General features: G+C 38.5%; 1 protein-coding gene across 2 annotated transcripts in view; it reads right to left on the bottom strand.

Moving 5' to 3' along the window:
- Nucleotides 1–19,489, bottom strand: part of hspa12a (heat shock protein 12A) — a 183,537-nt gene that overhangs the window by 63,221 nt on the left and 100,827 nt on the right. For both annotated transcript variants that reach the window (XM_028796009.2, XM_051923467.1), the window contains exons 4-6: nt 8,926–9,112; nt 8,270–8,374; nt 6,964–7,080 (exon numbers count right to left, since the gene is read on the bottom strand). In XM_028796009.2, coding sequence (XP_028651842.1) covers nt 6,964–7,080; nt 8,270–8,374; nt 8,926–9,112 — 409 coding nt within the window. The remainder of the gene's footprint in view (nt 1–6,963; nt 7,081–8,269; nt 8,375–8,925; nt 9,113–19,489) is intronic.

Here is a 19,489-nt window from a genome sequence, read left to right as displayed (position 1 = left end):
GTGGGACCCCAGGATTAAGTTTGGGAACCACTGCTCTAGCCACATTTCCAATAAAACCTAGAATGAGGTGGAACCTGATAAATTACATTACCTTTTGACAGACAGACAGACAGACAGACAGACAGACAGACAGACAGACAGACAGACAGACAGACAGACAGACAGACAGATAGATAGATAGATAGATAGATAGATAGATAGATAGATAGATAGATAGATAGATAGATAGATAGATAGATATCTTTATTAATCCCCAAGGTGAAATTCACAAATTTAACCCATTAAACTTTGTACCATGCTTGGTTCTGTTCGGTATATGGAATTCAGAACAATCTAGGAAGGCTTTCAACAAAGACATTGTGATGTCAAGGGTCAAATAGGATGCTTCAACCTGTTTCATCATGCAGGATACAATCTTGTAATATAATCATCGTTAACTCTCTTTGCTTTTTATCAAAATCTCAATTTTTTAACTTTTTTTGCAAAAACACCACTAAACTACAGATGAAATGCAACCACTTTTTGCAGTTTCAACGCGACAGTGAAACTTGGATCTGCAATGAGATTTCAGCCCAGAAATGCTAGTACTAACTTACAAAACAGAATAACAGGGCTCAGTAGACTCCTTGTTAAACAATGCTGACAAAACATCTTAAGACTTTCCAAAATCTTCTACATTTAGCCTCCCACTTGGAAGAAAGTCATTCACTTTTCTTTTTTAGGTTTGGAAGGAGTTTTACCTGTGACGCTTACTGATACTACACTCCACTAACCTTTCATCAGTTAAAAAGTTACTCCATGTAGAATTGTTTCTAGTTTTTGCATTAACAGACCAAATCACAGATATATGTTAGATGTATAGATGTCCCTATGTCCTGGCTCTTTATAATGAGTTCAACAACAACATGGGGACATAGTGGGAAACTTGGTAAGAGTAAATTTCATACAACTATTAGGACGTTTTTTTTTCATGGAGAGAACCATAGACACATGGAATAAGTAGTTTGGTAGACAGTAAGACTTCAATAATTACTTATTTTTATTTTTTACAATGCTCTTTAAAATGGAGTGGCTCAAGAAAGTAGGCGGCTAAGGACTACTGAAAAATTGCACAATGCAGTAGGAGGATTTTTAGACATCATGGCAGAAAGAAAGAAAGAAAGAAAGAAAGAAAGAAAGAAAGAAAGAAAGAAAGAAAGAAAGAAAGAAAGAAAGAAAGAAAGAAAGAAAGAAAGAAAGAAAGAAAGAAAGAAAGAAACTTTTAAACATCTTAACTCAGTTAGCAGTGCTGTCACAAACTTCCCCTTACCAAAAATACACAAGTTACTGTTATACATTTTTGCAGTAGTCATACTTAAAATAGTAAAAAGGAAAGGTTGCAATTTTACAGGGCATTTTGATTTTGCATTTTATCTTCAGTCTATGTGAAAAAACAAAAGTTTGAAAACAGTATCTGTATAGTATGACCCAACATGACATTGCACACCACATAAAAGTTAAAATATTTATATTACCAAACATCAGTTGCTTGTTGGCTACCTACACTTTTGTGATGTTTTAAATCTGAAATGTTTTCCCAATGGGAGAGGCAAAGGATGAAATCATCCGGATGTATCAAACTTAACTTACTGCATTATTTATCAAGAGAACACTGAGCAATTTCAAAGACATGTATATGTTTTCCATTTTAGCAGCACATACATGACTTATAAGATACCATTAGATAGAACCAGGTAATAGATTATTCCATTCACCCCAAGTGCTCCAGAGAGCTTAAGGAAAGCTTTTCGTCTTCCAATACTCTTTGTCCTCTTAAATATTGCGTAACATTTTGGAAATGCTTGCACCTGTTTTGGTAAATTATGCAGGCCCAACATACTAAGTTAAATACCCAAGGGAATATCACAGTCCTATTTCCAACTGGTTAGACAGAGACAGTGGCTCTAAGTGCTAAAAGGCTACGTTAGCTTTACAATGCAGCCAGTTTTTTTGCAGCTGGCCTGGTCACTCAGTTCCTGCAGCATAAAACATAACATTTATTTATCTGAAAAATTCAATCTGGATTAAAACACACACACATACACTTTCCAAGTGTTTAGAGGATGGGAAAGGTGGCTTAAGAATAAAATTTAACATAACATTTTCCAATCTGATTTAATCCAACTGAAGGTTCCAGCAGCCAAAGCCTATCCTAGCATCATAAGGGACCAGCACTGGACAGGACAACAGTCCATTTCAAGGGTCTCTACACCAGTTCATTTCACTGGACAGTTTTTGGAGTGTGAGAGGAAAACCTACACAGACAAACGGAGAATGTGCCAACTCCACCCAGACAACAACTTTAAATCAATTAGGGCCTTTAAAGGCTCTTATTCATGCAACATCGGATGATTGCCTTCAGAGGTATGTAACACCACTCCTAGACACAAGGGGTGCTGTAGCTAACAGTATAATCTCCTTCTTTCTCCACAGTGCTGAAAAGACTCCCAGTGAGTGAAAATGACCATGCCCCTTCAAGTGTGTGCCCTATAAAGTCCATACATCCCCAGAAGGAGGCTTCTCATTTGTTTTGAGCTGACCGGAAGAAGAAACTCCTTCCATACCAGACCCGCTCATCTAAGTTAATCATGTAGAACCATGAAGGCTAAAATTCTCAGTTATTTTATGTAGGGGAGGCCAGGGACTTAGATAAAAGAAGCTGCCCAATCTCAGCCAGGTGAGTCAGAGTCAGATGGAAGAGGACAAAGCTTGCCTGGAGAAGTGGAAGGTGAAGGAAAACTGTTGTAAGGTGCAAATAATAATTGTGGTGCTGCAACAGCCCCTAGTGGTCACTATAGATATATATATATATATATATATATATATATATATATATATATATATATATATATATATATATTTCAGCATGTCTGTCTGTTGGTTGGTTGGTACGTTTACATCAGTGTTTTGATTGGCTGATATTTTACGAATTTTGAAAATTTGGACCAACCAACTAAAAAAGAAGCAAGCTTGCATTTTAATGACGAAGAAACCCAAGAAAAGACCATAAAGAATTTGAATATTGCACATTTGCCTCAACAACAAAATAAAAAACGAAGCACTGGGAAGCGAGTGACCAATCGGATTAAAAGAAAAGCTGAAGGAAGTCACTCGACTGAAGAAGACGAAAATGCAAAAAGAAATAAGATTTTGGATATTTCAAGTGCTCAAACTATACCTCAAGAATTGCCAAAAACAAAGAAACCAAAAAGAATTTTTACTGAAGAACAAAAACTGTGGAATAAACAGCGACGTGCAGTACGACAAGCAGCAAAGAGTGTTCAAATCTCGCAGCAGAGACAAAATGAACGGCAACGAGTTGCAGCTTACAGAAGCAACCGCACGGAAGAACAAACACAATTGGTTCACGAAATTGAGCGTCTGCGATTGCAACAAAAACGTTCTACTGCCACTGAAATTGAAGTTGCTGAAAGACGTGAACATGAACGGCAACGACAACAAGAAAGTCGGTCAAACGCAACTCAAGTTGAAATTGTTGAGAGAAGAGAACAAGAACGTTTACGACAACAAGAGAATCGTTTAAATGCAACTGAAGGTGAAATTGTCGAAAGAACAGAGCAAGAGCGACAACTACGAGAAAATAGACTTCATGAAAACGAGGAAGATGCAAATTCAAGGCGTCAACAAGATCGCATTCGAACTCGAGAAAGTCGAGCAAATGCGTCTGAAATTCAAGCTCAACTTCGAAGAAACACTGACGCACGTCGAAGAGCCTCTGCAAGAGCTGCTTCCAGCAATCAACTTTGTCGTGCTCTAAATACTTGAATAAACATAGTTTACATATTCGTTAAGTATGCATTGATTGTGTTAATGATTCATAATTTTATTTTGATAAAGATAAGTCGTTCATTTTATGGCATGTGACACTTTCATACATAACTTAAACTAGAAACAACTTTCATTATGTTTATTATTGCCTTAGAACTAAGATCCATACAGCTCAGGTGGTAGAGTGCACACTACCCTTGATCGGTGGTTCGATCCCGGATGCCGGAACAAAGTTAGGACCTAACACCACCTACTGTCCACCTGGGTTCGAATCCCGATTCGTCGTGTGGCACAAATAACAAAAAACATTTTATTACTAAATTTAATCATGGTACAAATAATTTTGCACTTAATGACTTTTACCCTGCAATACTGATAAAAGTCGCCTGCAGCCCGTCCTTGACGGGCACGACTACCTTGTATGTATGTGTATATATATATATATATATATATATATATATATATATATATATATAAAAAATATATATATACTATATATATTAGCTGTGTAAGCCTGTGCTGTAAAAAGCCTGGGCTCCTAGAAACCATAGATTATGGCACTTGGTTGTCTCCACACATACCTCAGTACAAGACACATGACAGCCCGCATGGAGTTTGCTAAAAGACACCTGAAGGACTCTGAGATGGTGAGAAATAAGATTCTCTGGTCTGATGAGACCAAGATAGAACTTTTTGGCCTTAATTCTAAGCGGTATGTGTGGAGACAAGCAGGCACTGCTCATCACTTGTCCAATACAGTCCCCACAGTGAAGCATGGCGGTGGCAGCATCATGCTGTGGGGGTGTTTTTCAGCTGCAGGAACAGGACGACTGGTTGCAATCGAGGGAAAGATGAATGCGGCCAAGTACAGGGATATCCTGGACAAAAACCTTCTCCAGAGTGCTAAGGACCTCAGACTGGGCCGAAGGTTTACCTTCCAACAAGACAATGACCCTAAGCACACAGCTAAAATAACGAAGGAGTGGCTTCACAACAACTCTGTGACTGTTCTTGAATGGCCCAGCCAGAGCCCTGACTTAAACCCAATTGAGCATCTCTGGAGAGACCTAAAAACGGCTGTCCACCAACGTTTACCATCCAACCTGACAGAACTGGAGAGGATCTGCAAGGAGGAATGGCAGAGGATCCCCAAATCCAGGTGTGAAAAACTTGTTGCATCTTTCCCAAGAAGACTCATGGCTGTATTAGCTCAAAAGGGTGCTTCTACTAAATACTGAGCAAAGGGTCTGAATACTTAGGACCATGTGATATTTCAGTTTTTCTTTTTTAATAAATCTGCAACCATTTCAAAAATTCTTTTTTTTGTCTGTCAATATGGGGTGCTGTGTGTACATTAATGAGGGAAAAAATTCATTTAAATGAATTTAGCAAATGGCTGCAATATGACAAAGAGTGAAAAATTGAAGGGGGTCTGAATACTTTCCGTAACCACTGTGTGTGTATATATATATATATATATATATATATATATATATATATATATATATATATATATATATATATATATATATACACACACACAATTATATATATATATATATATATATATATATATACACATATATACATTTTTATATTATACATATACATACATACTGTACATACACCCACACAAGCTATGTTTAAATGAAAAGCACAATACTAAAATATCAATTGTGTCACATTAATAAACACCTTAAACTGACAACTAATTAAAAACACAATACAATTTACAGAAATTTTCAGATGACTCCTCCATCATAGGCTGCATTAATAATGGGCACAAGTCAGAGTACAGGAAGCTTGTGGAGAAACTTCATCTTGTGGTGCAAGGGCACCAACCTACAGTTTAACACCAGCAAGACAAAAGAGCTAGTAGTGGAGAAGTCTCCGAGACCTGTCACCATTCAGAGGGAAGATGCAGAAGAAGTGCAGAGCTACAAGTACCAGGGGGTTCAAATAAACAACAAACTGGACTGGTCTGACAACACAGTAGCGCTGGACATAAAGGGCCAGACCTAACTGGACTTGCTAAGGAGACTAGGGTCTCTGGATATGTGCAGCAACCTGCCGGAAATGCTAAATCTGTCCATAGTGGTCAGTGTGGTGTTCTACACTGTGGGCTCCTGGGGAAGAAACTTGAGCTGAAAAGAAGCACAATGCCTGAACAAACACATCAGGAAAGCCTACTCCACTATCAGATGAACCCTGGACAAACTGGAAGCTGTCGTGGAAAAAAAGAGTAGAGTGGCAAAACTGGATGCCATCATGAAAAACCTCCTCTCTCCCCTCTAGGATGCGTTCTCTTAGAGCTCTTTTAGCCACAGGCTAATTCCACCACAATGTTCTAAGAAGCGCCTCTGGGGGGTCTTTTCTGCACACTGCTATCAGGCAATTCAGTGCTTCTTTCTGATGTACTTGTTAAGTTAATTTTGAAATATTTGCACAAAATACATTTATTTATTTTTCTACTGATAGATTGATTGGCTTTATTATTTGTCCTAGAGTCTGTATCTTTGTATTTTACATTTCTACTGCTAATATGCATCTGAATTTTCTCAGGGGATTAATAACGTTTACCTAATCTAATCTGTATTTAATAACAGAAGAAAGGAAACCACCAACTGCCTGCACACTTCTTTACATGAACTCCTTCTAATTGAGATATATGTAAACACAGGAAAAATGTACAGATACCCATAAATGCTCCCATGTAAAATTTAATTTGCCTGACTGGTGTGGACAAGTACATTACGCAATGACACAGCAGTCTGCCAGGAAGGAAATGCATCACTTTTTCTTCTGTAAGTGTGCATAAGGTTTAAAAAAAGAAAACATGCTGTAAATCACAGACTAACATATTGATTTATGCTGTTTCGCTTGGAAATGTCTGAAGCAAAAGTAGGGACTAAAGGAAGGGATCCTACGAAAAACAATTCTGGAGGAACAGCTTGGAAATATGAATTATACACCGGAGACTGTTGCCAACGGTAAACATTTTCTGACACCTCCGGTATACTCACAGTTCCTGGCAGTCATACAGTCAACATTTCTGACTTAGTTCCTTTATTCTACATTGAATGAAGACAGGGTATTGCTGAATTTATCAATTACAACTTCAGGTAAATTACTTGCCTTGTAGGCAGCTTGTCTCATAAACTGCTTAGCTGGCTGCTTCCAAATTGCCGGTACAGTGATTACCCATCGAACATCAGCATTATCGAACTGTGAGCCAGCCTGGTCACTCAGTTCCTGCAACATAAAACACGACATTCTTTTATCTGAAAACTTCAGTCTGGATAAAATAACATACACACATACCCACTTATAAAGTGTTTAGAGGATGGGAAAGGTGGTTTAAGAATAAAATTTAACATTGTCAAATCTGATTTAATCCAATTCAGGGTTCCAGCAGGCAAAGTCTATCTGTATCATAAGGAACCAGCTGTGGACAGGACACCAGTCCATCGCAGGGTCTCTACACCAATTCACTGGACAATTTTTGGAGACATGAGAGGAAAACCGACACAGACACAATGAGAATGGGCCAACTCCCCTCAGGCAACAATCTTACAAAAATAAATTAGTGCCTTTAAAGGATGTCATGCATGCAACGTCAGAGGATCGCCCTCCAGGCTCATCAGAGGTACTGTATGTAATCCCACTCCAAGACACGAGAGGGCACTAATAGTGTCATCTCATTCTTCCACAGTGCCGAGATGACTTCCAGTGAAGGCAAATGACTCTGCCCCTTCCAGTGTGAGCCCTATAAAGCCCATACATCCCCAAAAGGAATCTTCTCATTTATTTTTGAGGTGACAGGAACAAGGAACTCCTCCCAAACCAGACCTGTTCATCCAATCTAATCAAGTAGAACAAGAAAGGATATAATCCTCAGTTATTTTCTGTTCTCTGGGCCAATGTGTGCTTGTTTTGTTCTTTCTTATGTTTAAATTAAATGAGGTGATACGGCTGGCTCCCCCAACATTTGTTTAGATTTGGTCCTTATTCGTACTCCACCATAAGGTATTTAATCCTCCAAAAACTAACATAAGGTAAATGCAAAGTGACTGGCAGGGATAGGGGAGAGTGTCATGAGAGATTCAACCTGTTGGTGGACCCTGAATTTCCATCCTAATCATCAGCCAATACTTTTCAGAACATCAACTGGAAACTTTAACTTTAATGAACAGTGTTTATTGACGGATATCTAGAATGTAGTACTTAAAGCAGTAAAGTTTTACTAAGTGTAATTTAAAAAAACCAAGGGAAAGTGACAGAAAAAAATGAATACAGGTAATAAGCAAAGTAAATAGTCTCACTAAGGGATTGGAGAGTTCATGTCCAGCAAATCAAAGTTATAAGAGCACAAATATCTTTATCACTACTGTCAAAAGTTACAGATAGATGGCTTTCATCACTGGTAAAAGGTATTTCTTACCTTCAATGCCTGCTCCTTAAAGAACTGCAGGGCATAAGCAAACACATCGATGGCTTTCACTTTCTTCCCATTCGCAGCCTGCAATTCGGTTTCTATTGATAGATTCTGTGGGACACAGAGAAAAGGATGAAAACCATAATTTACTCACTTGTTGAGAGCCGTCATGTAATTCTGACAAGCAAAAGAAATTTGTGATCCAATTTAAAAATAAAACGAAAACATCTGCCCTCCCTTTAGGCAAAGGGGACAAACTGTTCCAGTGTCAGCGAGTTCCAATGTCTCCCTGCTGCTGGATATTACATGCACAGTGTAATACGGACAGATAAAAGCTAGCTGGAGGATGTGATTTTTCTAACACTAAGTAAATTGTTAGCTAGTCTTCTTTAACTCCCACATTCAAGTCTGTGCACCAGACAGACCTAAACATTGATTCGGTTTCTACAACATAATAAAAGACTTGAGAAAAGCTGGCCTATGGTGAGACAGAACCCGCTTCATAGCAATCTTTCATGAAGGACACTGGAGTGACACATGCAGACATTTTCAATTGTTTCAATCTTACTAACAGTATTGGCTATAAGCGACACTGCAGCTAATCCAACGCAAGTGAAATTTATGACCATGTCATAAATGCATAGAAAAAAAATATGTCTTACACTAGTCGTGTGCAGCTTCATTTTGAACTTCTCCAGATACAGCCAGTGCTTTGACTCACTGGGGTCCAGGTCATGATAGAAGTCTCTAGCAGCATAACCAAAGCTGTGAAACTTTCCATCAGGGGTCAGTAGGATGGTGGTGGGTGTCTTCTGGTTGGACACCCCAGGATCTCCTCCTTCCCAGCGCCTATAAGGAAAAGACATTCCTTTATCCTTTTGACACTAATATGCCCTTTGACTGCCATATAATTCACAGCTGAGCACACAGACACTGACAGAAGAGGCAAGATTCAAAACTGTTGGGATCAGACACATCAGCTGCTAGTATGGCAGCACTACTGCAGTAAAGGCATAAGTAAATTTTCTTTTGCACATTAGTATATATAATAATAGTAATAAATAATAATAATGTACATTAGTATTTATGTATAAACCAGTGTAAGTACCTACTGCTGCTTGGATCACTATAGCTCTGTTCTGGGTTTTCTTACTGCAAACTACTACTGATAGTGAACCGAGAAGAACTGATTGACACAAGTGCAGCATGGGTTTAGGGAAATGAGAAGGAAATCTTTAGAGGATCTCAACTCTTGAGCACAGTTAATTGGGGTAAGCAATATATACTGAGGAATAATTACATAGTCAGAGTGACTGGCGCTGTATGTCACAGTTTAACAACATATACAGCAATCTCAGCACTCAATTATATATTGATTTCTAAAGGGAAATTAAAATGCCAACAAGTATATCAGGCCATGAGAAACCACAGAAACAGGACAATTGCTTCAAGAACAGGGCTGCTTGAATCAGTACCTCTGACATTCATCCTACTCATAAAAAGATTGTTCAGAAATCTTATTAGCCCTCCAGATTTATTTTGGTTTCACTGCCCAAATATTTGCTGCTAAAAAGAAAAAGTATGGCCTGAAATGTTCTGTGGCACACTGGGGATGAGGGATGCAGGGAAGTGTAGGGTTAAGATGACTTTATTTTGTACACAAGTGAAAAATGTGCTGCAGTCTCAACTATACTGTAAAAATTGCCTCTTAATGGGTAATATTTGATAATGTGTTTGCTTATTACTGTCATAAAGAAGCACAATATCTGAACAAATTTATCACTAAAGCCTGCTCCATCACAGGGTAAACCCTGGATATCCTGGAAGCTGTTGCAGAAAAGAGGATGGTGGCAAATTTGAATGCTATCATGAAAAATCTCCTCCATTCCCTTCAGGAGGTGCTCTCTTGAAGCACTTTTAGCCATAGGCACATTCCACCAAGAAGTGCCCCAGGGGAGCTTTTCAACCCATGCTATAGGTCAATTCAATGCCTCCACCTGATGTACTTGTTAAGTTTTTTTATTTATTTATGTACCTATCAATTGACTGTATTATTTGTCCTGTGAGTATGTATCCTTGTTTTTATGTTTATGCTGCGGTTGAATCTGAATGTCCCCATGGAATTAATAAACTTTATCTAATCTAATCCAATAATTAATTTAATGCAATATATAAAACTTTGTATGTGCACACATGTTTTATTAACGAACCAATTCACAATGAATACAAACAGGTTACACACTGGATGGAGAACTGTTGGTTTCATTGGCATTTGCATCTTACTGCTAATAAGGGGCAATTAAAAACAGTGAATGCAGAATTTCAAAACTAAAATAAGCAAATAAGGGTGGGGAATCTTAACAAGTGAGATAATTAACAGGAAACCTAAAAGTGCTGCTTGAGAAATAAGTGCTTCATCAGCAATAAATGACATCCCATTATAAACTGGATTAGAACTAATAGTTGCAGCCACTACGACCCTGCAGGGCCACCTTTGCAGACCCCAAGTCTAGATCTATGAAGGGCCATTTTTTTTTTTAAATTATAGAATATCCTTTCACCAATCTGCGGTGGGCTGGTGCCCTGCCTGGGGTTTGTTTCCTGCCTTGTGCCCTGTGTTGGCTGGGATTGGCTCCAGCAGACCCCCGTGACCCTGTAGTTAGGATATAGCGGGTTGGATAATGGATGGTTGGATCCTTTCACCAATGCTAATTCTCTTCACCCTTCCATACTGTAACACCTCAAAGGTCTTACCTGACCCATCACAAACCAACCATGCTTTGCTGACTCTTCTTCTTGAGTAGTGAGAACAACACTATATAAATGTAATGAATTATTATTATGATTAATTAACTAGATTTGTGAAGGCTAAGACCATTGGGCCTCAAAACATAACTTGGAGTCATCTGCACTAATCTAAAATGTTTGTAGAATGATTACTGTTGTATTTACGATGCATGTTTGCATTGATATTTTATTTGCATGACCTTCATCAAACCAATTCCTCTGCCAATATATGGGCAATAATGTGTGAAATCACTTGCATATTAACATTGTGTTTATAAATTATTGCTCATATATTTGGTTTCATGCATTTAGGATGTCAGTCTATTTTATATTACTACTAAATACATCAGCTGAATGAATGTACATTTCAATTGACTTCTATCATATTTAACAACAAAAAATAAAAACATAGCAGCCTCAAGACACCTCCCACACCAATGTGTATAGCTTCACTAAACATACTGCTAATTCCAGCATCCTGAATCATTTTGGGTCTTTTCTGTATCTGGTAACTTGGTCAGTTAGCGAGTCTTCTTCTTGTAGCTTTTCATCATTTTTTATTGCACAAATAAATATTAATTCACAAACAATAAGCACTAAAAAACACAAACACAGAGGTGTGTATGTTTACAGAGAGTGAGGGTGGACTCCACTGTGTACATATAGAAGCTGGTGTGTGTAGATGGAGAAAAATGGGAAATTGCGCAGACATCGAAGAAAGCAACATGGGCCCTTTTTCAATCTTCAGTGATGGCTGCTCCAAGGAACTGAAAGCTGCTGACCCGCTCCACAGAATGCAGACTGGTCTCCTACTTCCTGAACTCTTATGATTGGCTCCTTGGTTTTGGTGACATTAAGTGAAGGACTGGTGTCCAGGAACAACTGTATTGTAAACTGTATCATTACTGTTGGTGATCATACCTATGATGGCATGTGTTACATGGGGCATGCTTGATATTATGAAATGTTAAAATTAATATCTTAAAAACACAATGTGTATAAAATGGAAATAAAACAACAACACTTTTCCTCTTGTGGATTTTTCTCCTGAAAAATCAGAGTGCCGCCCTTTCAGCTGGCAAATGTGTTAAGAACAGAAACAGCAAAGCTGCTATTTTAAACCCTGCTACTTACTCTAATCGCCAGTGAATTTGTGTATCACTTTATCTTTTGTTTTTCATATTGAAAAGATGTGAAAACAACTATACTGCTGCAATTTGTGAGTTATTTTGAAAAAAATGTGTCAACTTAGAGAATAAATGTAAGTAGATGTAATCACACCTATAAAAAACAATTAATGCTATAGATTAATAAAGTATCTATCTATCTATCTATCTATCTATAGTGGATTTTTTTTGTATGCTCTCATACATATTATATACTAGCTGTGTAAGCCCGTGCTGTAAAAAGCCCAAAATCATCAGAAGAAAAATTGAAATGCAGAGTCAGTGGTTTCGTTTTGCAGACATGCTAAACCCGCCCCCCCCCCCTCTTTGTCTATCAGTGGCTAAGCGATTTTCTCTCTCTCCTCTGAGGTTTTGTTTTGCCGATGTGCTCGCCTCACTTGTCTATTAGCGGCTAAGTGAGTGTGTCTTTTCCTTGGTGGTTTCACTTTGGTTTCAGCTTCATGCTGTAGCCTCGTAATTCTTTCTTCTTCCAACTCATTAACTTGGGGCCACCTTGCCGGCTATTTGCAGTTCATGCTGTAGCCTCGCAATTCTGAGCCAGACAGACACACAGACACACACAATTCCACGCATAGACATTTGTATATAAGAAAAGGGACAGAGAAAAAATTACTAATAATAAAAACAAGCCCACAAGAAAGGGGCAAGAGATTTTAAACAAATATAAAAATGAAATATTACTAATCAAAAATATGGTAACATTTTAAAAACTGATGTTATAAAACCAACTTGTTTAAAATAAAAAAAATAAAAACTTGCAAATAGTCAGTAAGTAAGTACACCCCCTGGAAACGGTTGACTTTTTTTTTTTACTTTTTCCAACATATTTGAACAGGCAAACAATCGATCTTCATGCAGACTGTGCCCTCTGATAAAGGTCTACTTGAACAAATGACACATAAACGTGTATGAACAAAAATGCAGATTTGTCATGTGCAAAAACAAGTCCAACCCTCCATTTATCACCACTTCAAAACCATCAGATTAGAATCAGGTGTTCCAGATGAGGTGCAAATGATTAGAACCCCTTTAGGGAGTATGCAGATGGACCCGAAAGTCTTATTTAAACCACTGATTTCGAGGATCTACTATTCTCTTTGCTACTGATATGTGTGGTGTCATTATGCCAAAATGAAGAGAGCCCTCTAAAGCCCTCAGAAATAACTTTGGGGATGCCTAAATCTGACAAGGGGTTTAAAAAGATTACCAAATCATTTAAAGTCATTCATTCCACTGTAAGCAAAACCATCTAAAAATTGCATAAATTTAAAATAGCTGCTAATTTGTCCAAGAAAAGCCAAATTCAGCCCAAGAGCTGACAGTCTGATACTAAAAGAAGTCTGCAAGAACTATGCAGAATGTAGAATCTGCAGGTAATGCTTGCAAAAGTTTTTGTCAAAATAAATGCATCTACACTCAGAAAGGAGACTGGGAGCATGCACTGATACAGTGTGTTGCTGCACCCACCATACAACAAACCACCTCAGGATCCAAAAATTAGGACCTGAGGACAGCCGTGCAACGGTTGACACCTCAGCACCACACTAATTTGAATGGAGTTGAAAATTGTACTTTTTTTTTCCAGTGGCTAGAGTGCCAACCCCTGAGTTTTCCCTAAAAGTTGGAGGACCTGCTTGCTGGGCTAGATGTAGGTTAACGTCATACCCAGAATGGAGCAATTGTAGGTTAAGGGCCTTGCTCAAGAGCCCAATGGAGTGGAATCACTTTCTGACGTTTATGGAATTTGAACTGGCAACCTTCCGACTGCCAGCACAGACCACTAGCCTCAGAGCCACGACAATCAAAAAGAAATTACACAAAAGTGACCTGCATGTGAGGTGTACCAAAAAAAATCTTTGCCATCCTAAAAGAACTTTAGAGCAAAACAGCCATTGAACATGTAAGCACAAGACCAGGGGCCTCATGTATAACGCCGTGCGTAGAACTCACACTATAACATGGCGTAAGCACAAAAGCGGGAATGTGCATACGCACAGAAAAATCCAGATGCAGGAATCTGTGCATACGCAAACTTCCACGTTCTTCCGCTACATAAATCCCGATCAGCGTGAAAAGTAACGCACGTGCACGCGCCTTCTGTCCCGCCCCATCTCCTCCCAGCATTACGCCTCTTTGAATATGCAATTCATTATAAATAGCCCTTAAGCTCAGCCTTCTGTGAAAAGACAATGGGAAAAGCATGGGGGAAAATATAAGAATAAATAAGAAAAACGTACTATTTGTGGGTTTAAATGGTGATATAAACAACAAAAGGAAGTTGATCGAGTGACAGAGTGTCAGAGAAACTCGAAAGCTCAAGTTCGCAAAGTTGCACAGTGCCCTAAATAAAAAAGAAGTCACATATCAAAGTCGCCGTGAAAAGGCGAGTCGTAGCCCACCGTCTGAGTGTCATATGAAAGCTTATTAGGGTACAGACAAAAAAAATAGACACACAGTGGGGAAAAAAGCACGAAATGTCAACTTTAATCTCGAAATTTCCACTTTAATCATGTAGTTTATTTTGCCATTAAAGTAGAACGTCATAAACTTCATCTTAAAATCGTTTAATTTACTAGTTTCTCAAATCCCATCGAAACTAAAGTAGCATGTTAAATGCTTTGTTCTGTATGTGTTCTTTTATGTGCTCTGTTTGTGTGAATCACTACCTGCTTCTTAAACAGGCTTTCTCTTTCTCCGACAAGACACATAATCCATTACATTCGGGATATTGCAGCTCTCTGAATAATTAAAATACTGAGATGTATACGTGATATTTTTTTCATGATGATAGGAATGAAAGCATGTTATTAAACATGGGAACACGGTGGCGCAGTGCTTGTTTATGTCTCACGCAAGAGGCTTGCTGCGTCATGCGCGACCTTCAATGAAATAATTTATTACAGAAGTACTGTCTATTTCAAACATACTAACCTCCAATTCCTGTCCTTACTTTTCTTTCTCCAAATACACAATCACCAAACAATCAGCTCTGTAATAGACGTGAAGCCATCTGTAAGCTTAGAACACAGATTCTTCAAAACTTTTAAGGAACATTGAAATATCTTCATAGTACATGTGTAATTATGCTAACCGTCTATCCTTCCAGTGTCGTGTCAGCACCAGCAAGAATACAGTGCAAGGCAGGAACAATCACTGAACTAGCTAGTGTTGCGGCACCGTGTCCTCACATGTTTAATTATTAACAATACAGATTATTTAAATGAAGTTAAAGTTTTATCTGTATAATATAATCAACATATTTTGCTGCATTTCATCTTAAAAATGATGTCGTCATCATATGTAAATACGCGCTTTATAAAGTCGCGCAGGTTGTGCAATATTATAACTGTAGTGCAAGTTTACAGTGAGGTGATTGTACTTATAAGTACAAAGCATTCTACAAGGAGCACTTGATGGAATGATTGAGTGCATTTATAGTTCTTGGGATGAAACTGTTTCTGAACCACGAGGTCCACACAGGAAAGGCTTTGAAGCGTTTTGCCGTGGCTGAGGCAGCATCTGCTTGATGCTGTACAGTGATCCCTCCTCGATCGTGGGGGTTGCGTTCCAGAACCCCCTGCAAAAGGTGAAAATCCACGAAGTAGAAACCGTATGTTTATATGGTTATTTTTTATATTGTCATGCTTGGGTCACAGATTTGCACAGAAACACAGGAGGTTGTAGAGAGACAGGAACTTTATTCCAACACTGCAAACAAACATTTGTTTCTTTTTCAAAAGTTTAAACGTGCTCCATGACAAGACAGAGATGACAGTTCTGTCTCAATTAAAAGAATGCAAACATATCTTCCTCTTCAAAGGACTGCGCATCAGGAGCAGAGAATGTCAGAGAGAGAGAGAGAGAGAGAGAGAAATCTATAGGTGCTTTTTGGGCTTTTAAGTATGCGAAGCACCGTGCGGGAAGCATGTCGCTTGACAAAGCAGCTGCAAGGAAGGGAGCAATGTGAAGGTAGTCTTTCAGCATTTTTTAGACGAGCGTCCGTATCCTCTAGGGGTGCGAACAGCCCCCCTGCTCACACCCCCTCCGTCAGGAGCAGAGAATGTCAGAGCAAGAGAGAGAGAAAGAGAGAAAAGCAAACAATCAAAAATCAATAAGTGCTGTTTGAGCTTTTAAGTATGTGAAGCATATCGCGCAACAAAGTAACCACAAGTAAGCCCAGCAAGGAAGGAAGCAATGTGAAGGTAGTCTTTCAGCGTTTTTTGAGGAGCGGCCGTATCCTCTAGGGGTACGAACAGCCACCGTGCTCACAATATATTTGTGGAGTTTTATTTAATATGTAATATGTGCTCTGATTGGATAGCTTCTCAGCCATCTGCTAATAGCGTCCCTTGTATAAAATCAGCTGGGCAAACCAACTGAGGAAGCATGTACCAGAAATTAAAAGACCCATTGTCCACTGAAACCCATGAACCAGAGAAAAATCCGCGATATATATTTAAATATGCTTACATATAAAATCCGCGATAGAGTGAAGCTGCGAAAGTCGAAACACGATATAGCAAGGGATTACTGTATATCAATAATTTTCTTTCCGATCAGCTGCTGCTGTGATTCCCCACTCAGATACAGTGATATAAATACTCATGAGTGGTGCAATGAGAGTAATATGGAAAATGATGACCCGCTGTGGCAACAATTAACGGGAGCAGCTGAAAGAAGAAGAAGATGCAGTGAGAGTAACAACGCTAAAGCAGTTATGGTATTTGGAATACTATGGCTATTCCCTGGACCATTACAGTATACTGCTGCAGGTTAATTACAATCAGATGCATTACACTAATAAACAATATGCAGTTAGTTTCAGTGTATTTATAAAGCCGTGTCAGGAATGTGGATCTAAGAAAGAAAGGGTAACCACACAGGACCAGTAGCACTGCTTTGACGCTGGGTGCCGCCAGTCTGCAAAACCTAGCGGAGAAATTGCGTACGCTAGGGTATGAGGTACCGTAGAAATGTGCGTGGCTTTACGCCAAGTTTAGGTTTTACACATCGCGATTTGAGCGTTGAAACGTTCATACGCAACATTTCTGTGCGTACGCACCGTTTATACATGAGGCCCCAGGCCTTTTGGAACAATGTGAGCTGGACAGAAGAATCAAACATTAGACATATTTGTTCTTAATAATAGTAGACATATTTGGTGCAAACCAAACATATTTCAGGGGAAGAACCTCATAGTAACTGTGAGGCATCATGGTGGAAATATTATGGTTTGGGGTTGCTTTGCTTCCTCAGTGCCTGGGCAGCTTACATCATCAGGTCAACTATGAATTCTGCTTCTTATCGAAGTGTGCTTCAGAAGAATGTAAGGCCACCTGCCTGAAAGTTGAAGTTGAACCGGGAATGGACCTTTCAACATGATGATCCTAAACACACAAGCAAATTCACCAAAAATGGTCTTAAAAGAAGAAATGAAAGATTATGGGGTAGCCTAGGCATAGCCCAGATTTTAACCCTTATTGAAATGTGGTTGGGGGAACTGAACCAGGTAAGACATGCAAGAAAACCCACAAATATCTTGCAACAAAATGACTTTTGCATACAGTGGTCAGAAATTTCACAAAGCTGATGTCAGAGACTGGTGGAAAGTTGCCCAAAATGCCTATAAGAAGTCATTTCTGCTAATGGGGGCACTAATAGCTTGTGAGGCCAAAAGTGGACTTATTTTTTCCCCAACAGACAACTGCATCTGTTTACATTTTTGTTGAATAAATGATTGAAAAGGCAAATTTTCTGTGTGTTTTTATTCAAGTCCATTACCTTGCTCTGTAGGCACTGCTTGCTTGTTCAAATAGATTGAAAACATCAACAATTTCCATGGGATGTACTTACTTTTTCACATAACTGTAAATTCATTTTTGGAACATGCTAAAGAAATGTATCACTCTACTTTCATTGGTATACAACAGCTTTTTTAAATTTTAGGAGAGATACTGCTTTTGATGTTTTGATGCTTTTTGAGTAGAACAGTGTGACACAACATCTTTTCTTGGAACTCCAAATAATCAATCTGTAATTTTTATCTGCAATGTTTTCTGACACTTGAGATCATTCTGACTCCTGTGTCTTTACAGTGTTATCTGTGTAGAAACTAAAAATTGATTTGTTAACATAGAAATTTCTCTTTATTCTCACAGAAGATTACATGTCATATTTTCTAACAACTTGCTTTCAATGCTCTACAATACTGCAGCGTAACCCATGCACCACAAAAGATAAAAAATGGAAATTACAAGTTTTTGTCATGAGGAAAAATGGCAACTTTGTTAGTCGATGTATTACTGAAAAGCTTTTAGTGTAGGCTCAATACTGGCTAAGAAAAAAAATAAGTAAACAATATGGCAAGCTCAATTAAGCTGAATGGTATCTTCTCACCATCATTTTTTTCTGTTGTTATTATTCACATGATGTAGGAATCCTCAACAGTCTGTGTTCATTTTCAAAGAGTCACATTAGCCTTTAGCTTCCCTGCACAAAGCATCCATCAGTGAAAAACATAAATAGCAAAATGTGCTAGACCCTCAAACGTGGCTCCACCATGCCAAGTGCTATTGTAAACATTTATAACAATTGGTAGATTGTGAAAGCCACTCGAGTAGCTTCCTGATTAAGTCTTGCCACTTTTAAGAATTAAATTGGTCATCAGTTAACATCAGCCATTATTTATGGAATTTACATCCAGGTTGGGTTTTGAATTACTTGCTAAAGGCTACAACAATTGACACTCTCAGCAAATGCAGAATTGCTTGCACAAGAAGATAGAGAATTAGAGGATTTATTTGTTATTTATTGAAGGGTAGGAAGCAAAGCAGTTTCCCCTGTCATATTATGACATGGATGTAATAATTAAACCCCTTACAGATTTAAAGCATGCAGTGTTCAATTGTGTTATCAGATCACCTATGAGATGTACCTAAAATGAAAGGTATCAATTCATCTCTTAGGTTCTTTTCTAATGCGGTACGATACAACTGTCATCTATAACCTCTTTGCCATCTTACAGTCCATACTGTACTCTGCATATTCAACCCTAGGAGCCTTTATTAGCAGGCTGTTTCCCTGAATGAGACTGTCTTTACTTTTCAATACTTTACTTCAATCCAGTTTATGACAAATTGAGGACTTTAGAAAAGTGTCTTTTAGTGCCCTAGACTAGACAAGGGATGATAATTCAGCACTCAGCTCGCTAGTAACAACTGGATACGGATGCTATTTTAAGCCTTCACTTAAA

Source organism: Erpetoichthys calabaricus, chromosome 2, assembly GCF_900747795.2.
Source record: "Erpetoichthys calabaricus chromosome 2, fErpCal1.3, whole genome shotgun sequence".
Classification (NCBI taxonomy): Eukaryota; Metazoa; Chordata; class Cladistia; order Polypteriformes; family Polypteridae; genus Erpetoichthys; species Erpetoichthys calabaricus.
Note: the sequence above shows the minus strand (reverse complement) of the source record. Positions and strands in the feature narration are given on the sequence as shown.